The sequence below is a fragment of the Delphinapterus leucas genome, chromosome 9 (genome assembly GCF_059928025.1).
Source record: "Delphinapterus leucas isolate spDelLeu-1000000601 "Yukka" chromosome 9, BTC_Dleu_Yukka2, whole genome shotgun sequence".
NCBI classification, from domain to species: domain Eukaryota; kingdom Metazoa; phylum Chordata; class Mammalia; order Artiodactyla; family Monodontidae; genus Delphinapterus; species Delphinapterus leucas.
Window position 1 is genome coordinate 43,940,110 of NC_143137.1, and position 24,014 is coordinate 43,964,123.

Sequence of the window (24,014 nt, forward strand, 5' to 3'; positions counted from 1 at the left end):
AAGAAAAAAACACTGGAAAGAAAAGAATACAGGAAGGAGAGAGGGAGGGAAGGAAGGAAGGAAAAAGAAAGATGCCTCCAACCAAGGTATCTTGCTAAGAAGAAAGAAATTAGCCAGATTAAAAACAAAAGTTACTTCTGGAACTGAAGAAAAAAATACACAGCAGATAAACAAATTTATAATGAATTTAATATATGTGGAAGAGCTTATAGAAAAAAAATTTGCATCACTCATTATTGCTAATTGCATTATATAACCTTACAAATCAGCCTATGATTACACTTCAAATCTGGCAGCCAGACTTAAATGCAATAAACCCTTTTATTGTACTTTTATTGCTTTTGTTTCATTTGAGAGGGAAGTTACAGTATTTAATAAATGACATATATTCTCATTTATGTACTCCAGAAGCATAGGAATACTATAATATGCCATACTATTGGACAACCAAAGATACATCATTCTCTTGCAGCCCAGATCAGAATGTTCCCCAGCTTCCCAGCCTGAAATACCACCTAGTCAGTCTGAATGCTCTGAAGACCCAGAATCAATGTAGATATTCTCATAGTTTTCCTGGACCTTCTTCAAATTACCTAGGCTTTTTAGTATAGCTTCAAAGTGGAACAAGTTTCCAAACAAGGTTTCAGAATCTTGTGGCAACCAAGCTGCCAGTTCAAATGTATTCCATGACAGTAGCAAGGGTACATATAAAAATAATAATAAATTGAGAGCCATTAGTTAAAGTAAATAAGGCAAGGCAGAAGTGAACTGAAGTTTTAAAAAAAAAAGTAAATGAGATGAAAATTTAAGCCCACATGCCTTTTGATCCTACTTAAATCTGCATCCATATTCCATCAGGTTATTTTTTAGTGTACTCTTGAGTTACTATTGGTTTCTTTCAGATACAAGAAACTAATTCTCTAACCCATAAAAGACTACAATGGTAATTTGTATTCAAAAGAAAGATGAAGGGGAATTATGATCCCTACCTTTCATCCATCCATCCAGACCCAATTCCTGGCATATGCTAAAATGTACCAATATGCTTTCTTCATTCAGTCAACAAATATTTATTGAACACCTGCTATGTGCCAGGTACAATTCTTTGTGTATGTACATGTAGAAACTTTTTAAATTCAGGATCTTGGTCATGAGGGCTTAAAATACAAAGCAGTCGACACGTACACATTTGGAAATATATTAAATGCTGTAGCTACACACACTCTACCACCTTCTGTTGTTGTTATAGTTACTAGCTTTTTTTATTTTTTAGATTCCTCATATAAGTGATATCATACAGTATTTGTCTTTCTGTGTCTGTCTTATTTCACTAAGCATTAGTACCCTCCAAATCCTCACATGTTGTTGCAAATGTCAATGTTGATGGACACCTATATTGCTTCCATATCTTGGCTATTGTAAATAATGCTGCTATGAATGTTGGGGTGCCTGTATCTTTTTGAATTAGTGTTTTTGTTTTCTTCAGATATATACCCAGTAGTGGTACTGCCGGATCGTATGGTAGTTCTAGTTTTATTTTCTTAAGGAACCTCCATACTGTTTTCCACAGCGGCTACATCTATTTACATTTCCACCAACAGTATACAGAGGTACCCTTTTCTCCACATCCTTGCCTACACCTAAAGAAACTAGAAAAAGAACAAAAAAACCCCAAAGTTAGTAGAAGGAAAGAAATCATAAAGATCAAAGCAGAAATAAACGAAATAGAGACCAAAAAAAAGTAGAAAAGATCAATGAAACTAAGAGCTGGTGCTTTGAAAAGATAAATGAAATTGATAAATCTTTAGCCAGACTCATCACAAAAAAAAGTGAGAGCGCCCAAATCAATAAAATCAGAAATGAAAAAGGAGAAGTTACAGGCTTCCCTGGCGGCGCAGTTGTTGAGAATCTGCCTGCTAATGCAGGGGACACGGGTTCGAGCCTTGGTCTGGGAATATCCCACATGCCGCGGAGCAACTAGGCCCATGAGCCACAACTACTGAGCCTGCGCATCTGGAGCCTGTGCTCCGCAACGAGAGGCCGCGATAGAGGCCCGTGCACCGCGATGAAGAGTGGACCCCGCTTGCCACAACTAGAGAAAGCCCTCGCACAGAAATGAAGACCCAACACAGCCAAAAGTAAATAAATAAATTTTTTTAAAAAAAGGAGAAGTTACAACCAAACCACAGAAATACAAAGGATCATAAGAGATTAGTACAAACAACTCTATGCCAATAAAATGGACAATCTGGAAGAAACGGACAAAATCCTAGAAATGTACAATCCCCCAAGACTGAACCAGGAAGAAATAGAAAATATGAACAGATTAATTACCAGTAATGAAATTGAATCAGGAATAAAAAAAAAAAAACTCCCCCAAAAAACATCCAGGACTAGGTGGCTTCATAGGTGAATTCTACCAAATATTTAGAGAAGATTTAATGCCTATCATTCTCAAACTATTCCCAAAAAATTGCAGAGGAAGGAATGCTTCCAAACTCAATACGTGAGGCCAGCATCACTCTGATAACAAAACTAGACAAAGATGTCATACAAAAAACAAAATTACAGGCCAATATCATGATGAACATAGATGAAACATTGTTGAAATTCTCAACAAAATATTAGCAAACCAAACCCAACAATACATTAAAAAGATCATATATCTTTTAATGAATCTAAAAGGATCAAGTGAGATTTACACAGGGATGCAAGGATTTTTTCAATATCCACAAATCAATCAATGTGATACACCACATTAACAAATGAAGAATAAAAAAACATATGATCATCTCAAAAGCTTTTGACAAAATTCAACATCCATTTATGATAAAAAAAAAAGTCTCCAGAAATTGTGTATAGAAGGAACATACTGCAACATAATAAAGGCCATATATTATAAGCCCACAGCTAACATCATACTAAATGGTGAAAAGCTAAAAGTATTTCCTCTAAGATCAGGAACAAGACAAAGATGCCCACTCTCACCACTTTTATTCAGCATAGTATTGGAATTCCTAGCCACAGCAGTCAGACAAGAAAAAAAAAGGAAAGAAAAGGAATCCAAATTGGAAAGGAAGAAGTAAAACTTCATCGTTTGCAGATGACATGATACTACACATAGAAAATCCTAAAGGTGCCACCAAAAATCATCAATGAATTCAGTAAAGTTGAAGGATACAAAAATACAGAAATCTGTTGGTTTTCTATACACTAACAAGGAACTATCTGAAAGAGAAATTAAGGAAACAATCCCATTTACAATTGCATCAAAAAGAATAAAATACCTAGGAATAAACCTACCTAAGGAGGTAAAAGACCTGTACTTGGAAAAGTAGAAGACACTGATGAAAGAAGTTGAAGACAACACAAACAGATAGAAATACATACCATGTTCATGGATTGGAAGAATTAATATTGTTAAAATGACCATACTACCCAAGGCAATCTACAGATTCAATGCAGTCCCTATCAAAATATCAATGGAATTTTTTACAGAAATAGAACAAATAATTTTAAAATTTGTATGGAAATGCAAAAGACCACACATAGCCAAAACACTCTTGAGGAAGAAAAAGAGAGCTAGAAGTATCATGCTCCCTGACTTCAGACTACACTGCAGAGCTACAGTAATCAAAACAGTATGGTACTGGCACAAAAACAGATACATAAATCAATGGAACAGAATAGAGAGCCCAGAAATAAACCCACGCATCTATGGTCAGTCTATGATAAAGGAGGCAAGAATATACAATGAAGAAAAGACAGTCTCTTCAATAAGTGATGCTGGGAAAACTGGGCAGCTACATGTAAAAAAACTGAAATTAGAACATTTTCTACCACCATATACAAAAATAAGCTCACAATGCAGTAAAGATCTAAATGTAAGACTGGAAACCATAAAACTCCTAGAAGAAAACGTAAGTGGAACACTTTTGACATAAATCATAGCAATGTTTTTTTGGATCTGTCTCCTAAGGCAAAAGAAACAAAATCCAAAATAAACAAATGGGACCTAATTAAACTTAAAAGCATTTGCACAGCAAAGGAAACCATTGACAAAATGAAAAGACAACCTACTGAATGGGAGAAAATATTTGCAAGTGCTATGACCAATAAGGGGTTAATATCCAAAATATATAAACAGCTCATACAACTCAATATCAATAAAACAAACAACCCCACTCCCCCCCCGCCAAAAAAAAAAACCCAGGACTTCCCTGGTGGTTCTGTGGTTAACAATCTGCCTGCCGGTGCAGGGGACATGGATTCGATCCCTGGTCTGGGAAGATCCCACACGCCGCAGAGCAACTAAGCCTGTGCACCAAAACTATGGAGCCTGTGCTCTAGAGCCCGCGAGCCACAACTACTGAGCCCGTGTGTGCTGCAACTACTGAAGCCTGCGCTCCTAGAGCCTGTGCTCCACAACAAGAGAAGCCACCGCAATGAGAAGCCTGTGCACAGCAACGAAGACCCAATGCAGCCAAAAATAAATAAATAAATTTATAAAGAAAAACAACCCGATTAAAAAATTGTCAGAAGACCTGAATAGACATTTTTCCAAAGAAGGCATACAGATGGCCAACAGGCACATGAAAAGATGCTCAAATCATTAATCATCGGAGAAATGCAATCAAAAACACAATGAGGGCTTCCCTGGTGGCGCAGTGGTTGAGAGTCTGCCTGCCGATACAGGGGCCACGGGTTCGTGCACCGATCCAGGAGGATGCCGCAGAGCGGCTGGGCCCGTGAGCCATGGCCGCTGAGCCTGCGCGTCCGGAGCCTGTGCTCCGCAACGGGAGAGGCCACAACGGTGAGAGGCCTGTGTACTGCAAAAAAAAACCACAATGAGATATCACCTCACAACTATCAGAATGGCTATCTTCAAAAAGACCACAAATAAGAAATGTTGAGGATGTGGAGGTAAGGGAGCCCTTGTACACTGTTAATGGGAATGTAATTTGGTACACTTTTTTTTTTTTTTTTTTGTGGTTCGTGGGCCTCTCACCGTTGTGGCCTCTCCTGCTGCGGAGCAGAGGCTCAGCGGCCATGGCTCACGGTCCCAGCTGCTCCGTGGCATGTGGGATCCTCCCAGACCGGGGCACGAACCCGTGTCCCCTGCATTGGCAGCGGACTCTCAACCACTGCGCCACCAGGGAAGCCCAGTACAGCCCCTTTTTTTTTAATGTGTGTGTAATAAAGACACTTAACATGAGATCTATCCTCTAAATTTTTTAAAGTACACAATACAGTATTATTAATTATAGACACATGTGGCACAGCAAATCTGTAGAACTTATTCATCCTGCATAACTAAAATTTTATAGCTGTTGCACAGCAACTCCCCATGTCTCTGTCCCCTGGACCCTAGTAACCACATTCTATTCTGTTTCTTTCTATGAGTTTGTCCGTTTTTGACACCTCATTTAAGTGAAATCATGCAGTATTTGTTCTTCTTTGAAGCTGGCATATTTCACTTAGCATACTGTCTTCCAGATTTATCCTTATTTTCACATATGATGTAATTTCTTTCTTGTTTCTAGGTACAGTTCTAAAGCCAAAAATACATCAGAAAACAAAAATCTCTGCCGTTAAGGAGGTTATTGTATCAGGAAGAGAGATACAATAAACATAATGAATAAATTCTATACTAGTCTGTCTGTCTGTTAGAGACAGTAAGTGCTATGGTAAGAGTGATGGGGATCAGAATTGCCCGAGCTGGAAGGACTGAAATTACATATAGTGTGGCCAGGGTAATGATCACTGAGAAAGTAACTTTTGATCAAATATTAAAAGAAGATAAAGGAGACTATAGGAATACATATACTTACAACCCATTGTGAGGACTTTAGCTCTTACTATGAGTGGATTGGGGAACCATTGGAGGGTGTTGAGCAAAGGGGTGATATGATTTGATGTACTGTACAAAGGATCACTATGGATACCATGTATGGAACAGACTGTGAAGGAGCATGGATAGATTTTGGAGGGAAAATTTTTTAGAAGGCTACTGCAGTAATCCAGTCAAGAGATGATGGTAGAATAGACCAAAATGGTCGAAGTGGAGGTGAGAAGTTGTCTGATTCTGGATGTATTTTGGATCCAGATGGTGTGTTTGAGAGAGACGTCAAGGATGACTCCAAAGTTTTGACTTGAGTAACTGTACAGATGAAATTCTATTATTGAGACGGAGAATACAGTGAGTAGCAGACGTTAGGCAGGAAGGTATAATGAGTTCAGCTTTGTACACATTAAGTGTGGATGTCAATTAGACATCTCAGTGGAGGTTCCAAATAAAAAATTGGATATACCTGTGCAGGATGCAGCTCTGGGAAAGAGAGTAATCAGAATATACATGATACTTAAAGTCATAAAAACAGAAGGAGATCTCTTAGTGACTGAGGTATAGAGAAATGAAGAGGCAAAAGGACTGGGCTCTAGGGTGCTGTAGAGGTCAGGGAGAAGAGGAGTCACCAGAAAACTGAACAGGGGCATCTAAGGAGATCAAAGGAAAACCAGGAATGTTATCTGGAAGGAAGTGGGAAAAAAAAGTGTATCTAGGGAATTCCCTAGCAGTCCAGTGGTTAGGACTTTGCACTTTCACTGCCGAGGGCACAGGTTCAATCCCTTGTCAGGGAACTAAGATCCTGCAAGTGGTGTGGCCAAAAAATAATAATAATAATACAAAATAAAAATAATACCATTGTGACCTATTTTTTTTAAAGTGTATCTAGAAAGAGGGAGTAACCAGCTATATCAAATGCTGCTGATTCACCATAAATAATGAAGACTTGGGGGCACAAGCTCCATTTGGAGTCACAGCCAAGGACAGAAATCAATAGGCTAACCAACAAGTAAGTGATCTTTTGCACACAGTCTGCAGGAGCCAGTTCAAAAAGAGTCTCAAGGAGATAAAATAGGAAGGGAAGATCTGCCCAATATCTGAAGAGGTCTTACTGTCCGCTCATGCGGACAGAAGAGAAAACCTCATGCGCCCTGCCTAGAGAACATATAAAACACCCAAGCAGTGGTGCAAGAGAATTTTTCTTCTTCAATCAAGGCTATTGAATGATATATACAAAATCAAAATGTTTAGATAAGAGACATGGCTTCTGTTTGAATTTAAATAACTTCAAACAAGAAGTAATTGTATCAGGTAAAAATAGCTGTAATGTGACAAAGGCCTTGAACACCTTCATTAGTGAAAAAATTCTGTCAAGTTGCTAGAATGAAGAGAAAAATGTCTCCATTAAGCAAAACTAACTTTCCAACATTGTCTATATCAAATAGACAATTTCCCATGGACTTCAAACATAAAACTTGGGCTTCCCTGGTGGCGCAGTGGTTAAGAATCCGCCTGCCGATGCAGGGGACGCAGGTTCGTGCCCCAGTCCGGGAAGATCCTACATGCCGCGGAGCGGCTGGGCCCATGAGCCATGGCCGCTGAGCCTGCGCGTCTGGAGCCTGCGCGTCTGGCGCCTGTGCTCCGCAGCTGGAGAGGCCGCAACAGTGAGAGGCCCAGTACCGCAAAAAAAAAAACACAAAAAACATAAAACTGAAGATCTATTTCTGTTGACAAAATAACATTGGCAAACTTTAATCCCTTCTTGTTTCTCCTGTTCTATCAATTCTCTTTAGCCACCCCTCCCTCCATTTGTGAGCTCCTTAAAGTCTCTTAAAGCCCCCCAATCACAACTTAGTTCCTTGCTACTGAAAGTGTAGTGCCCAGACGAGGAGCATCAGCAACACCCAAGAGCTTGTTAGAAATGTGGAATCTTGGCCTCACCCCAAACAACATCCCGAGGTGGTTCACATTCACCCCAACATTTGAGAAGCACTGGTTGAAGTGACACTTGATTGCCTTAGGTGGATGTTTCTTTATAGCAGGACTTCCCTCTTCTTTTTCCTAGGACCTCTGCCAAGTTCCAGGGCATGAAAAAGACCATTACTTTCTAATCAAAGAGCTTTAATAGCTAAGAGGTGTCCAAAATCATTTGGTTTTTTCCTTTTGCAGGATAAGAAAGCAAAGCCTAGAGATATGACATTACTCCTCTAGGCACAGCTAATGGCAGAAGCTAGCTTCTGCCTGCTTTCTTCCTGCTCTTTAGTTTCTTGTATGCTGCCACCATCCCACAACTTAATATCCAAAGAAATGAGAGAGCAGGTGTCAGTGGTGTATTTTTAGTTTTGCTTTCTGTTGTTTTAATTTTTAACAGGTGTTAGTGTGAGGAGATCTTAAACCCACATCCAACAAATGGCTCTTCCTCACAAGAACACTACTTAACTACTTCAAACCAAGGCCAAGCCAATTATCCTATCAGAGCAAAGTGTAAGGTCATGCATAGCAAAATTCATAAATTTACATCAAATTCCTGCATATTTTTCCCATGGTTCCTGCTGTCCCAAGTGGCATCATGTATCACTGTAGACAATAATTTACTGAAAAACAAAGATTTACATACTTAAAAAGTTAAAAACAACAAGAGAGAAACCAAACATATGGACTGATAGTAGCCACCATGTGTTTCCCAGTTCTGCAAAAGGCATTCATGCACCCAGTGGTTAATTCCAGACTTGTTTTCTTACCAGATGCCTGCTCAGGTGAGCTCTATCCCACCTTTCTACGAACTCTCCACAAATTTCCCTTTAAGCAGAACACCTGCCAGGGTCCCTGGGCTGGAATGACTAGAGCAAGAGCAGAGGATGCAGAGAAAACAACCCTTACTGCTCCCTCTTACTCTCCTGCTCCAACTTCTTCCATGTCCTGGGCAAAGAGAGCACCTCACCAAGTAGCATCACAGAGCTGGCGTGATTCCCCCCCACAAGTAGTTCCACTGCATCCCCTTCGTGTCATCCCCAGAGAAAAGCAGAGGAAACTGCATCCGTCCCTTGAAAGAGACCAGGAAGGTGAGAACAAGTCCTGCTACTCACAGAGAAAAAATGATGGAAGAGGTGATGACTGACTGAGATGTAGGAGAAAAAGGACGAACACCTACTTGTTCCACCCTAACTTCAAGCCACCTTTGCTGTGTTGTCATAGCAAGTTTTTATGTGTGTGGCATAAAACGCATAACGTAAAATTTACCAACATAACAATTTTTAAAGGTACAATACAGTAGTATATAGGCACATAGTTTTGCAGCGGATAGGGTTCCAATTCACATCCTCACCAACACTTTTAATTTTGTTTTTTTGACAATGGTTGTCCTAACTTGTGTGAGGTGATATGTCACTGTGGGTTTGATTCGCATTTTCCTGATTTGTGATATCGAATATCTTTTCGTAAGCTTCTTGGCCAATTGTCTATTTGAGGCTTTTGCCTATTTTTTAATAGGGTTGTTTTTTGTTATTGACATAATTTTTTAACATAATCTGGATACTAACCCCTTATCAGATAAACGGTTTGCAAATATTTTCTCACATTCTGTAGGTCACCTTTTTACTCCCTTGTTTTCTTAGCTGCACCCTGCAGTCTGTCACAGCACTTTACAGCCAAGCTACTGCGCAAGTCAGATAGCTGAGCCCGGATGCCTTCTGGGGGTTGTAGTCCTGAGCGTCAGAGGCGGGTGGAAGGCAGAGGATATTTTCTGAGTGATGGTTAGAATCAGATTTCTACTGGGCGGGGCTGGAATGAACCACTGCCTGGTCCTCATTAGCAGAGAGAGAGAGAATTAATTCCAAGTCCCCTTTTCTGTCCTCAGTCTCTCGGACCCAGGTTCTGAGAAGATCCGCTTCCCCACCTTCGCCGCCCACGCAGGCTAGTCCCTCCTCCTCCCTCCGGCTTCCCGCCACTGGGCGCTCGCGGGTGGGGCTTTCCTGGGGGCGGGGCTCATGCAAGCAGGGCGGGGCGTCGGGGCTTCTTCACTGGCTGGCGTTTCCGAGGCCCGCAGCCACCTAGCGACCTCTTTTCTTGGAACACGAGGCGCGGGAGGTCCCGTCCATGGACCGATCCGCGGTGGCGAGGGTGAGCGCGGTAGCGAGCGCCAGCGTGTGCGCCGTCGTGGCGGGGGCGGTGCTGGCCCAGTACATTTTCACCTTGAAGAGAAAGACGGGCCGGAAGACCAAGATCATCGAGATGGTGAGTATTGGGGCTCGTCGCTACGGAGCGCTTAGGGGGCCGCGGGTGGTCCGTCCAGCCTCGCCTTCACATGCCGACCGCTGCTGGAATGAGAGGGGCCCACAGGGGAGCCGTTCGCCCCGCGTGCGGCCACCCCGCGGCCAGGTGACCTGGTTTGGACCCTCGACGGCGGCGCTCGGCTTCCCATGGGCTTTGTTATGTCTCCATTTGAAACGAAAAGGCAGCAAAATAGGTGCTTCGGAAACAAGCTGCCTCCCGCTGCAAAAACCCGTTTTTTCGAGAAATAAACGGACGTTTCTGGGCAGATTTCTCCTTCCCTCATCCCGCGTCAAATCGTTGCAACAATCCCATTCTGATGAGCGGGTTTTTTTTTTGCATCGTGGCTAGGATGAGTTCGATTATGACAAGGTGTAACTTCTCAGTGGTTAATTAAAGGAATGCCAGTTAACCCAGCTGGGGTTCAAAGTAGTTTATTTTGTATTTGAATGTTACTCCTTCTTGTCTCAAACTGCCGGGGTGTACCTTCGTGTTCATTTTTTCCCCGCAAGCCTCTTACATAACGTTTTAGAAATTTATTTCCAATTTTATTGTAAGACAGTGTTTGAAGAATTCCTCTTGAGGTACATTATAAGCAATATTTTCTCCAAAGTTGGGGATGTTTTTAGGTTTTTGTTTTTTAATTAGAGCCCACTCGCCAAGACAGTTTTCTCAGTGAGTTGCCTTCTAATATACTTCCTGGAGTGAAGAATCCCGTGTATACTCCGGATGAGGTACTACACGCGTGAACTTCTGGGGTCAAGTATTTTTGACAAGTCAGTTGACAGTTTACCGCTGTACTAAATAATATCATTTTAGGTTCATGTTAGAATACTTAGCCCAATCATATGTTCTAATTGATCAAAGAAACTTTTTGTCCCGTTGTTTGCTATTGGCCCTAGGTTGAATACAGAAATATTTTTCCATAATTAAAAGTAAAAAGAAAAAAATGTTAATTCCCACATATCTCATATGCCAATAGTTTTGTTTATTGGTAGGGTTAAATTAGTCTTAGATTATTATTACATAGTCTTTCTCCATCTCTGTACTCATAGCAGCAAATGTTTTTATCTCAAAAATTTCATTTTGTTTATGTTGCTGTCCTGCATAGAAAACTTTGGTGGCTTCCTTTTGTTCCAAACCAAAAATGTATAATACAAATGTGGGGAAAAAACCCACATTGCCATACCTTCTTGTATGTACTTAGACTGTGGATTAGTCTATCACTTCTCCTCTAAACCAAGTAGAGGTAAAAATCAATGCTTTCACAAAATCCACAATGAAGCCATTATAAGAACAGTTTGCCATCTTTGTGAAAATAATTAAGGCCCATTGTTTGTAGTATAGAAATCAGTCAATCTTTATATATACATAATGTTATATTAATTCAGGCATAGGGACAAGTAGTCTTGTGGCTACAGCATAATATACAGATGTGTATTTGTTTTTGTTTTTTAATTAGTTAATTAATTTATTTTTGGCTGCGTTGGGTCTTCATTGCTGCGCGCGGGCTTTCTCTAGTTGCGGTGAGCAGGGGCTACTCTTGGTTGTGGTGCCCAGGCTTCTCATTGTGGTGGCTTCTCTTGTTGCGGAGCATGGGCTCTAGGGAGGGTGGGCTTCAGTAGTTGTGGCACGTGGGCTCAGTAGTTGTGGCTCGCAAGCTCTAGGGCGCAGGCTCAGTAGTTGTGGCGCACGGGCTTAGTTGCTCTGCAGCATGTGGGATCTTCCTGGACCAGGGATCGAGCCCCTGTCCCCTGCATTGGTAGGCGGATTCTTAAATTTATTTATTTTATATTTATTTTTGGCTGTGTTGGGTCTTCGTTTCTGTGCGAGGGCTTTCTCCAGTTGCGGAGAGCAGGGGCCACTCTTCATCGCGGTGCGCGGGCCTCTCACTGTCGCGGCCTCTCCCATTGCGGAGCACAGGCTCCAGACATGCAGGCTCAGTAGTTGTGGCTCATGGGCCTAGCCACTCCACGGCATGTGGGATCTTCCCGGACCGGGGCACGAACCCTGGTCCCCTGCATTGGCAGGCGGATTCTTAACCACTGCGCCACCAGGGAAACCCGGTAGGGGGATTCTTAACTACTGCGACACCAGGAAGCCACAGATGTGTATTTGGAAGGAAGAGATGGGGAATGTGGGCAAAGAGGCCAAATTGTAAAGGAATCTTGTAAAGCCATTCTAAAGGCTTTGCCTATAGGGGGCCATGAAAGGTTTTTAAACAGGATAGTTGCATGTTCAAAACTATATTTTATACAGATCACTTCGACAAGATAGGGTGAAAGCGGAGAGCCTGGAAAGAAGGAAATAATTTAGGAGGTTGTTGGCAGTATTGTGAAAGATGATTAGGGTCTAGACTAGGAGACGAGCGATCAGAGAATAAACATTTCAGAGGTAAAATCAGCAGGACTTAGTGGCACTACAAACTCTGGACTCATACAAACCTAGCTTTGAATGTAGGCTTTCTCATTTATCAAGCTGTGTGATCTTGGGCAAGTTATTTAACTCCTCTGAGTCTGTTTCTTCATCTATTAATTGGAAGATGATAATACTACCTATTTCATGGGATAGTTGTGAAGATTACATGAAATAACACAGTGGACATAATTGCTATCATTTGTGAGCTTATCATTATTTATGATCATTAAATAAAGAGATTAATCACAGGGGTGGGGGGGATTACAAGCTAAATGGTGATACTGGCTACATTATTAGCCAAGATAGAAAGGGGGAAAGAAAGAGGAGGCAGGGACAATGTGGAACAGTAAGTTCACTTTGTCCTGTTTAGCCAAGTAGAAATGTCCATAAATTAGTTAAAATAAGTAAAATGCTTAGAAAAGCATTTGTTGCCATATATTGGCCCATAGTAATATATAGTATATACATTACCTGTTATTATTAGCAACAGCAACTGAAAATGTAGTGCTGGAGTTGCAAAGATAAACTGGGACTAGAAACTACTTTCTCAAGTGTCTAGCCTCTTGGCAGTAATAGTGGAAATGATAATAATTTCTCACCCATAACTGCAGCAAAATGAAAAAAGAAAACTTGAGAATACTGACATATAGTGGATGTTCAGTAAAGAAAACAGAGATCTCAGAGATGGGGTAACAGGACATGTTTCCAAAAGAAGGGGCAGAGGCAGAAGTGTCAGTCTGCACAGATCAAAAATTGACTGAAAGCCTTGTGGGTTGGACAGCCACTAGAAGAACAATGGAGTGAAGAAGACCAGAAAGTGATTGTTGAGTACAAAAATACTTGTGCCGTCAGTGTACGTTTGGTTTGGTTTTGGTTCTGAATGGTTGGCACGTGACTATGTTGGCAGGCAGGATGGCAGTGAAAAACGAGTGCTTAAAGAAGTGAGAGAGGAGGAAGGGAGTTCCCTGGTGGTCCAGTGGTTAGCACTCGGCTGCCATGGTCTAGGTTCAGTACCTGGTTGGGGAAATAAGATCTCCCAAGCCCCACAGCTTGGCCAAAAAAAATGAGAGAGGGGGAGAGGGAAAATCAAGCTGAGTTCTAGAGGAGATAGGACAGATGCCTTTTTAAAGGAATAAGGAACATCCCTCTCTCTAAGAGTGAATAGTAGCCCCTCGCTGTCCATGGGGGATTGGTTCCAGGACCTGCTTGGATACCAAAGTCCAAGGATGCTCAAGACCCTTTTATAAAATGCTGTAGTATTTACTTAAAACCTATACACAACCTCCTGTATACTTTAAATCATCTCTAGATTATCTCTAATACCTAATACAATGTAAATGGTATGTAAAGAGTTGTAAATACAATGTAAGTGCTATGTAAATTGTTGCCAGTAAGCAGCAAATTCAAGTTTTGCTTTTTGGAACTTTCTGGAATTTTTTCCCCTACATATTTTCAGTCCTTTGTTGGTTGAATCGCTGATGTGGAACTGACAGATATGGATGGCCGACTGTACTACTCACTGATTTATAGCATCCACTTATTTCTGCATATTTTAATTTACATTATGTCTTATTTTCAGCCCTGCACTGTCTCTCCTTACTTTGCTCTTTACTTCTGTCCAGTTGACTTAATTTCTCCTACTAAATGGCACCTCTTTCCAATTTTTATATATCAACTGTTTTCTTTTTTGTTTCTTTTGTATTACCAGAATATATTCTGGTTTTACTTTTTACCAGCAGATTACTTATTTTTCTCCAATAGAAAACTAATTACAAAAAAAGATGAGATGGTTTAATCTTATTCAGTTCTTCTCATATCCTTTATTAAAGGTACAAACTTAGTTATAAGATAAATAAGTACTAGGGTTATAATGTACAACGTAATGACTATAGCTAATACTGCTGTAGGATATATAGGAAGGCTGCTAAGTTCTCATCACAAACAGAGACTTCTTTTTTTTTTGGCTTTCTTATTGTATCTATATGAGATGATGGATGCTAAGTAAACTTACTGCAGAAATCATTTCACGATATATGTATGTAAAATCATTATGCTGTATACCTTAAATTTATACAGTGACATATGTATATGTATATATTGTATAAATACAATTTATGTATATTTATAGAGTTATATCTCTATAAATTTAGGGGTGGGGAATTCTCCCAAGGTGGAAGTATCTAACAAATGAAATAAAATGGAAGCACAAAACCAGAATAAATGTATAGTCTCAACACTATTCCCTAAAGAGCAACAAAGAGGGTGGAAATTATTTGGACAGCAGGAATAGGAGGGATGAACCTGTTGCTGGAAGTTCCCCAACCAGTTAAAATTTGTCATTTTTAATTTAAACACATCTCAAGTACTTATGGCTTCCTTGTGAACATCAGGAGTTATTCCTTAAATAGCTGTTTTTGAAACTTCAGTGTGTTTCCTTCCTGGAGATAAACTTCTAACAAAAACTTCTTCCTTTCTTCTAAAGATAATATCAAACGTTTTCTGGGTACTATTCTAAGTGGAAAGCCCACTATTGAGTCTATATTTAGATATATTTAGAAAAGGGAGGGGGGAAACCAAGATTCAAACAGCTGCTTTAGTGGGTCAACACTATCACATAGGCTTTTAAAATATTTCTGTAACTCAACTTTCATCTAATTTATATCAGTACAGAAATTTATGACCTTTTAGCACCTGTTTTGAGTTCTTGATTTGTTCTGTGAAGCATATTCCCTGAACTCCTGTGGCATTTCCTGATGATTTCTCATAATTTAGCAATTTATGTACTCATATTGTTTACTGTAATGTATATTCTTGAAGAGTCTGGATTGGTGCATAGTTCTTTGTCATCCTTTTTTATTAATTGTACTTGACTAAGAGAAACAGAGACCCCAAATCAGTGGCTTTATTAAACAGTTCAGATTTTATTTTTTTATTGTAACGAGAAGTCCAAAAAATAGGCAGTTGCTGGTGTTAATTAGAGGGTACAAGGATATGAAGAGGTCTTTGAAATGTCCTTGGCTTCTCTCATGGTCACAAGATGGCTGTTGTAGTCCTGGCCAACATCTCCATCTTTCAGGCAGCAGAAAGGAGGAGGCAGGGAGGAGAATACTTATTTAATAAGCAAAACTTTCTTCTTGCATGTCACTGGAGGGAACAGTATCGTATGGTCATCCTAACTGTAAGTGAAGCTGAGGAATTTTTTTTTGTTTTGATTGAGCAACTTGCCACCCTCTGACAAAATTGAGATTCTATTAGTAAGAAGAAGAGGAGGGTGTGTATTAGGTAATTACCGGTCTACCATGCCACAGCACAGTGCCCGTTCTTTTTTCATATTATTGACTATTCAGTAAATATTCAATATTTAATCAAATGAAAACACCTGTATATAATATAATATTACCAGTGGTCAGTAGGCTGGTAGAAAAATAGAACATTCCAACTATTCCAAGTATTTGGTAATACAGCAGTAGAGAATACAAATTCTGAATAGCTTTGATATTCTGTCCACCCCAAGAGTAAAGATTTATTCATTCACACCTGAAATATCTAGATCTTAAACAACTCCTGCACATGACCACTGCCATCATACATGCTAATGAGATTTAGAAGCTAATCTCCCAAATATGTCACAACTAGCTTAAAAGCTAAAGTCCTAACAGTACTTCTAGAATGAATGAGTATAAATGTCTTGAGAGAGAGATCAACAGAAGGCTTTGTGGAGTTCAAAGGAACAGGAGATGACATTGGGTAATGTTCGATGGATGTGGTGGTATTTGAGGGGTAGCAATCATGATTAGTCCAATTTGAATAAAATATTGTCAAATAAGGAAAATACATTAAAATCTTAACTTTGGCAAAGAAAATATCCAAGGTTATCTTGAATCTCCAAATTTGGAAGTATGGAAATGTTTCTACCAGGCATATGACTTTGTCTTTTCAAAGCACATTTGTCATGTTTCCTGTGTGTTATCCTCATGCAGCAAGTTAACCACATTTTCAACTTCAGTGAAAAGTGTGATCTCTTATCTAGTGAGGCATTTTTATATTAGCTATAATAGTTCCTGAAAAAGTTTTAGCTTTACAAATTTTTTTTTTTGCTTATTCCTTTTGTTGTGAATTCATTTACATGACAGACAGAGCCACCCTTGAACCAGATACTAATATTTTTAATTTATTCAAGAATTTTGTTTTCTGGCTAAAAGCTGTCATATCCTTAGATCCTTTTACTTTCTTCATTTAACAAGCCCCCCCCCACCCTACCCCACCCCGTGATTCTGAGGCTTGCAAAAGTTTGAGAACCATTGAAGTAAACAATTCAAATTCTTGCCTTCAGCAAAATTACAAATTTTACAAGTCACAAGACTTCCAAGTCTTGTGCTCACAAATAGTGAAAATTGGGGCTGCCAGAAATTACTGTGTGAAGAAGAGAAAGCAGAGTGATAAGGATGTAGAAAAATGGGCACTTTCATTTACTCTGGAGGTGGTATACATTGGTTAAATAAATAACAGTGCATGGTTAAATTATGGTGCATTTGTATAATAAAATATTGTGCAGCTTTGGAAACAAAAAAGTAAATCTGCATGAGTTAACATTTTAAAAAGCTCAAACGAGTTGGCCAAGAGGCACATGAAAAGCTGCTCAACATCGCTAATTATTAGAGAAATGCAAATCAAAACTACAATGAGGTATCACCTCGCACCAGTTAGAATGGGCATCATCAGAAAATCTACAAACAACAAATGCTGGAGAGGAAGTGGAGAAAAGGGAACCCTCTTGTGCTGTTGGTAGGAATGTAAATTGATACAGCCACTATGAAGAACAGTATGGATTCCTTAAAAAACTAAAAATAGAATTTACCATATTACCCAGCAATCCCACTACTGGGCATATACCCAGAGAAAACCATAACTCAAAAAGACACATGCACCCCAATGTTCATTGCATCACTATTTACAATAGCCAGGTCATGGAAGCAACCTAAATGCCCATCGACAGACAAATAGATAAAGAAGATGTGGTGCATATATACAGTGGAATATTACTCAGCCATAAAAAGGAACGAAATTGTGTCATTTGTAGAGACATGGCTTGATCTAGAGACTGTCATACCGGGTGAAGGAAGTCAGAAAGAGAAAAACAAATATTGTATATTAATGCATATATGTGGAATCTAGAAAAATGGTACAGATGAACCAGTTTGCAGGGCAGAAATAGAGACACAGATGTAGAGAACAAACGTATGGACACCAAGGGGGGAAAGCGGTTGGGGGGTGGTAGTGGTGGTGTGATGAATTGGGCAATTGGGATTGACGTGTATATACTGATGTGTATAAAATGGATGACTAATAAGAACCTGCTGTATAAAAACTAAATAAATAAAATTAAAAAAAAACAAAAGCTCAAACGAGGGGGAAAATAGCAAGTTGGAGGACAGTTGTGGTTCCAAAAGAGATACATGTATATGCTTGTTATTGGAAATTCTTGAAAAACTATATTAGAAGCTGTTTATAGTTGTTGCTGGTGAGAGTCAAACTTGGGAGGATGAGACTGTGGAGGAAGCCTTCAACTTTTTCATCCTTTAACGTTTCATACTGTTTGAAAGAACATGAGCATGTATTTTATATATTTTTAAAAACTGGTTAGTTAAAAGCAATAACATTATAAAAAGTGTGTTGGGACCACATTGTAGAAGCATCTTTATTATCAGGTGTTTGTAATTAATTTGCTAACGAGCCTTTGAGTTTGTTTTTCTAAAATAAATAAGATCTGGAATGCATTTTAGTATGAATAACCTGGTAGCTGAGGTACACTGAATTAGCATTACTAGGACCAGGAGGAGAGAAGTATAGGGGAGGAGAAAATAATTTTCCCTCCACCTTTCTAAATTCTCCACTGGGGACCCCATAACAAGACAAACTAACAAGAGAAAAACAAACAGAAGTTCATTAACATGTACACATGGGCGATACCAGGGGAAAATGAGTAACTTCTGGATGCCTTAGAATTATACCATCTAAAGCTAAAGACAAAAGAACTGTGTGGGAGCCTGTTAAGAGTTGCGGCAGAAGAGGAGTATGGCAAGCCTGACCTAGGGTTGATACACAAATTTAAGTGCATTCTCCATTAATATGTTTCTTGTGCTTTACTCATCTTCTCTTCCTGGTACAAAGGGAGACACACAAATGGAGATGTCCTTCATAAATGTAAATTTCCATTACAAAAAGGTAATTTCTACTCTGTTTTCAGAGCTTCTCTTGTGTCTGTTGTTTCTTTGAAATAATCATCTCGAAATAATCTTTATGCCAAAGAGGTACACCTTGGGGTGGCAAACCTGCCACTCTGGATGAGCAGGAATTAAAATAAGCCTGGAGTAAAGAGAATGACTATGCTCTCTAGACTGCTGTGGGAGCAGTTCAAAGAGGAGGACAGAAAGAGGATTGCAGAGGTGAAATCTACAGGATTTGAAAGGGAGCAGAATTTGTAACCCCAAAATATGCCTCTGTGGCATTAAGGATTATTTTAGGCTGATTATTTTTTAAAAAAAACAGCTGACACAAGAGAAACTCTGAAAAGCAAGTTACCCTTTGATAAGAACAATTTACACTTATAAGGGAAATCTCCATTTGTAGGGGTGTCTACTTCTCTCTGTCAGAAAGAGGGCAACAACTGAATCTATATATATTATATAAGACCTCTTAAAGGTCTTAACTCCACATGACAACCGTACCCTTATTTACTGAGCTTTGCCTGAAAACCTGGCTTTCCCCTGCCCAGCATCTTTTGTCTTTAGTTAGAGATAGTATTTAAGGCAATGGCTTGGGCCATTTTGAGAGTTAACTCAGTTTTCCTGGGTATCTGTCATGTATACAGGAAGTATACTGTATATGTTATTCAACTTGTTTTTCTCAATCTGTCTTTTATTACAGCAGAGTCTCAGCCAGGAACCTAGAAGGATAGAGGGAAAATCACTTTCCCTCCCCCACAGATTTTATAATTTTGCCAAGTGTTTTGGGTTATCCTTAATTTTTCACAGCAGTTTGAATGTTCCCTATAATTTATGTTAAATCATTTCCATATATTCCTATTTTACTTGTTTTAAAAATAATTATTAAATTAATAATAATAATGTATTAATATTAATAATTATTATTAAATTAATAAGCATACAGAGGGACTTCCCTGGTGGTGCAGTGGTTAAGAATCCGCCTGCCAATTCAGGGGACACGGGTTCGAGCCCTGGTCCGGGAAGATCCCACATGCCGTGGAGCAGCTAAGCCCGTGTGCCACAACTACTGAGCCTGCCCACCACAACTGCTGAAGCCCACGTGCCTAGAGCCCGTGCTCCGCCACAAGGGAAGCCACTGCAAGGAGAAGCCCGCGCACCGCAATGAAGAGTAACCCCCACTCGCCGCAACTAGAGAAAACCCGCGCACAGCAACAAAGACCCAACACAGCCAAAAATAAATAAATAAATATATTTTTAAAAAATACAGAGAATCTGAAAGCCTATTTTAATCTTTATTCTTCTTTTAATTATAGGTTGTAATTTGTATCTTCATGTGATAACTAATTTGAAATCTAATGTCATGAACCTTTCCTGATAGGTTTTCACCCTTTAAAAAAACAGCCATTAGGGAAATTATACAATCCTCTTTTTCTGTCAGCAGGTGGCAGACTTCTCCCTCTGCTATGGCACGGTGCTACATTTCTAAACTATTTACCTTCCTTATTAATGCACTTTTATGTTTACCATCTATTTCTTAAACCTGAAGGGGAGCAGAATATGCCACCCCAAAATGTGCCGTTTTGGCATGTGGATTATTTGGCGCTGAAGGCAGTCAAGACTCAGCAGACTCAGGAAAGGCTTTTTACCTCCTCCTTAACTGCCTAAAAATTTAGAAAGGGGTCCTGTACCAGGAAGAGAGCTATTACCAGAGATCACATTTTTCATCTGAGAGACTTATCTGCATAGCAGGACAAATGTTTGTTTACCAAACGTTTGCTCTTCCCCTCTTCCTGTGAATTGCCTTCCTCCCCTTTAAAGCCCTAGACTCCTACCTCTTTCTCCTTAGCTCAGTATGGTATGTAAGCCTCAATTGCCTGGCTGTCTTTGGGTCTCATATCTTCGTGGGAGCTCTTGTAGGTATGAAAATTTTTTTTTCTGTTAATCTATCTTTTTAGTACGGGGGATCTCAGGCAAGAATCTAGAAGGATAGAGAGACAATTTTTTTCCTCTCCTAAAAACCATTAATCTATGAAATTTAAACCAAGTATGACAGTATTCTGCCATTATAGATGTAAATGCCATTTGTCTACTTTTTTTCAACATATGTTCTTCATTTTCAAGGTGCTAATAGATTACAAAGTTGTTTAGCAGTTGATTGGAGGGTTACTTAATTTGTTTGGCAAGTTCCTGCTTATAATTAGGTGGAAGTAGACGGTCAGAGGTTTAACATGATGTGGGTTCCTGCAACATCCTTCCTGCCTCTGTTGTATCTCCTCTGAAGCCTTGTCGTGGCACAGCCCTTTCATTTACCTTACCTCAAATGTCCCACTCAGAGTCTGGGTTCCGAATACACCATCAAAAAAATCATCATGTTATTATACAGTCAGTCTTCCCCCATGAACAGTTTGTCAGTTTATCTTGATTTCTCTGTCAGTCACACCATTAGCGTTCTAGCGTTCTCATTCTCTAAGGGAATGAGACACTTTGATAGAGGGAGATAGGAAAAGTTTGAGAACCTAACCTAGCTTTAAAGCATAGTGAAATGTTACAAAAAAGAAACCCACTGAAGTTCCCTAAGATAAAAGGGGGCTACACTGCATTAGAACTAGAAAACAATTAGAAACCGATTTGCATTTGGGTTAATTTGGCACTGCCTTGTTATCTTGTAACCAGGGAAAAGGAACTAAAACATTGAGGTATCTACTTATGTCCAAGTGTGCCCTGCATGCTTACCTAATTTAATCCTTAAAACACAGTACAGCTGGTAATTATTGTAATTTTCTATCAATTTGCTTAGGAACTTAGCTAATAAATAGCAGAGCCAGCATTCAGTCTGATTATAGCTCTCTCTGAAGCTTTTGAGTAAAGCATGCTTCCAGTTGGGAATGAGAATTACTTCTTTAGTAAGGTGTTGTGTTGCTGATATTTAAAAATTTTGTCTTTCTATGCTAATTAAATATTTTATTCTATTTTGTCTTTTGTGCACAACTGTGTACCATGCATGATATTGTCATGTGTTCCTAGTTTTGGCAGGAGAAGGAACTCAATATCTACTGATCCATAATTATTGTTCTGTTTTTCTCTGCATAATATAAATATTGTGGTTTATCTAGTAAAGATACACAGTATTTTCTTTCTTTAACAAGTTATGTTAATCTGTGATCTGACCACTAGACAATCTTGTAAGGGAATGGGGTCGTGTAATAGATGTTTGAGTTTAGTAGTTGGTAAATCCTTGGTTCAGATCTCAGCACTGCCACATTCTAATGGTTTAGTCCTGGACAAATTTCACTTTTGTAAGCCTTCGTTTCCAGTTCTCTAGAGTGGAGAAGGTTCACCTAAAAACTCTCCTGCCCCCTGTTTCCTTCATGGTATTATATTAGAATATGTTCTGTTTTTGTGTTGTTATTTTTCATTTCACTTGTTTCAAATAATTACACTTTGGGAGAATTCCAACAGTATACTATTCTAATATCCACCTGGGTTATTAAGATTAAAAAAGAAATTATATACATTCAGTGTATATAATAAACAAAGCTATTCTTTTCCCAACTTTATTTTAGACATGATGTTCTCATACAGTATATTATTCATATTAAGTAATACATTTAAAAATGATCTCTAAACAGTATTCCATTTGAGCCCTCAGATTTGGAGATAAAACTGAATGACTAGTTTTATCATATATCTTTCTTAAAGTTAAAAAGATTGGGAATGAGAAATGTCCAGCATTATGCCAAATTCTGAGCAACAGTTTTTAACCTGAGTACCTAGCACTCTAGAAAACAGTACCTAGCCCAATGCCTGCTGTCATAATTGTAGATGGTTCAGCTGACCTGGGTAACACACTTGGAGGCTTGGCATATATCATTTACAATTACTGAGATTTAATTTCACTAAAATTGTATGAGAAACATGAGTTATTGTAAAGGATAAAGCTGTATCTGTTTGACTCACTTTTGAGTCCCCTCTAGTATACTTAGAACAAGCACAGATCATGTGATTCATTATATATTTCAAAATTAACTCACGGGGTCCACAGGTGTGGATTTCCAATCATTTGATTTAGCTTTAGGGGAGTTTTGATGATTAAGGACTCATGAGTACCTGAATTAAGATCCAGCTTTTTACAAGGAATTTCTCCATTTTTAATTATTTACCTATCTTAAACTTAATTTTCCCTTTGATTCTTTCTCTTTTTATTTCTGGTATAGTATATGCTGATATAAAATTAGAAAATCTAGATAAGCAAAAAAAAGTAATCTGCGATTTTCACCACCTAAAGAACCCCATATTTTAGTAAATGTACTCCTTTCTCCTTCTGTACATATAACTATTAAGTATCATTTTTCCCAAAATGAGACCATACTATAACATTGTTTTTAACTTGTTAAAACAATGTTTAACTTGTTAATTTATTTCTTAATAATAAACTTATACTTATTTTAATGACTATATTGTCTTTGGTATTATATCATATACGGATATCATTAATTATTTAGCAAGTTCTTCATTGGTGAACATTTAGATTGTTTCTCACTTTCCGTTATGATAATTAATGGATCAGTGAACATTCTTGTAGCATCGTGCGTGTCCATGATTGTTTAAATGGAATTGCTTGATCAAAGCCTTTTGAATGTGCTGCCAGGGGTTACCCTCTGAAAAGGTTGTACCAATTTATATTTTCACCAACAGTATATTTAAGTACCTAACTCTGTATTTTCCTGGGAGTAGATATCTTTTTTTTTTTCTGATCTTTGCCAAATGATAGCTTTTTAAAAAAGTATTAATATTTCTATTACTTTTGAAGTTGAACTTTTTAAAAACCTGGTCACTTATTTTCTTCTTTTCTGAACCATCTGAGTTCTTTTTCTTGATTTGCAAGGGCTTTTATAAAATGACTTTCAGCCATGAGAGTATGTTAGAAATATATTTTTCCAAGTTTTTTTGTTTCACTTCCATTTTTGAGTAGTCTAAATTGACCCTCCTTTTCAAACCTTTAAATGGCTCATTAAGCCAATGACTAATTCTTTAGAATGTTTTACTAACCTTGATTTGCACATGACTCATTTATACATTATGACTTCATTCGATAGCCAGAGTAGGAGGAGAATATAGCATTAAATAGTTTGTATAACTTACTCACTAGTTTACCCTCCCAGCCATAGAATGAGGAAGGCTAACTACAGAAAAAAATAGTAAGGCATTATGATTTTGCTCCAATAGATAATTTTCATTTTACCTTCACAAATATT

At 38.8% G+C, this 24,014-nt stretch overlaps 1 protein-coding gene across 3 annotated transcripts in view; it reads left to right on the forward strand.

Moving 5' to 3' along the window:
• The first annotated feature begins 9,884 nt into the window (after positions 1-9,884).
• Positions 9,885-24,014, forward strand: part of NT5C3A (5'-nucleotidase, cytosolic IIIA) — a 41,126-nt gene continuing 26,996 nt past the window's right edge. For 2 of the 3 annotated variants that reach the window (XM_089917032.1, XM_022583784.2), the window contains exon 1: positions 9,964-10,078. Coding sequence is in view for 1 of the 3 variants with exons in the window: in XM_022583776.2 (XP_022439484.1) it covers positions 9,941-10,078 (138 nt within the window). In the remaining 2 variants the exon portion in view is untranslated. Of the gene's footprint in view, positions 10,079-24,014 lie in introns of all 3 variants that reach the window. The other variant, XM_022583776.2, reaches the window with a different exon arrangement.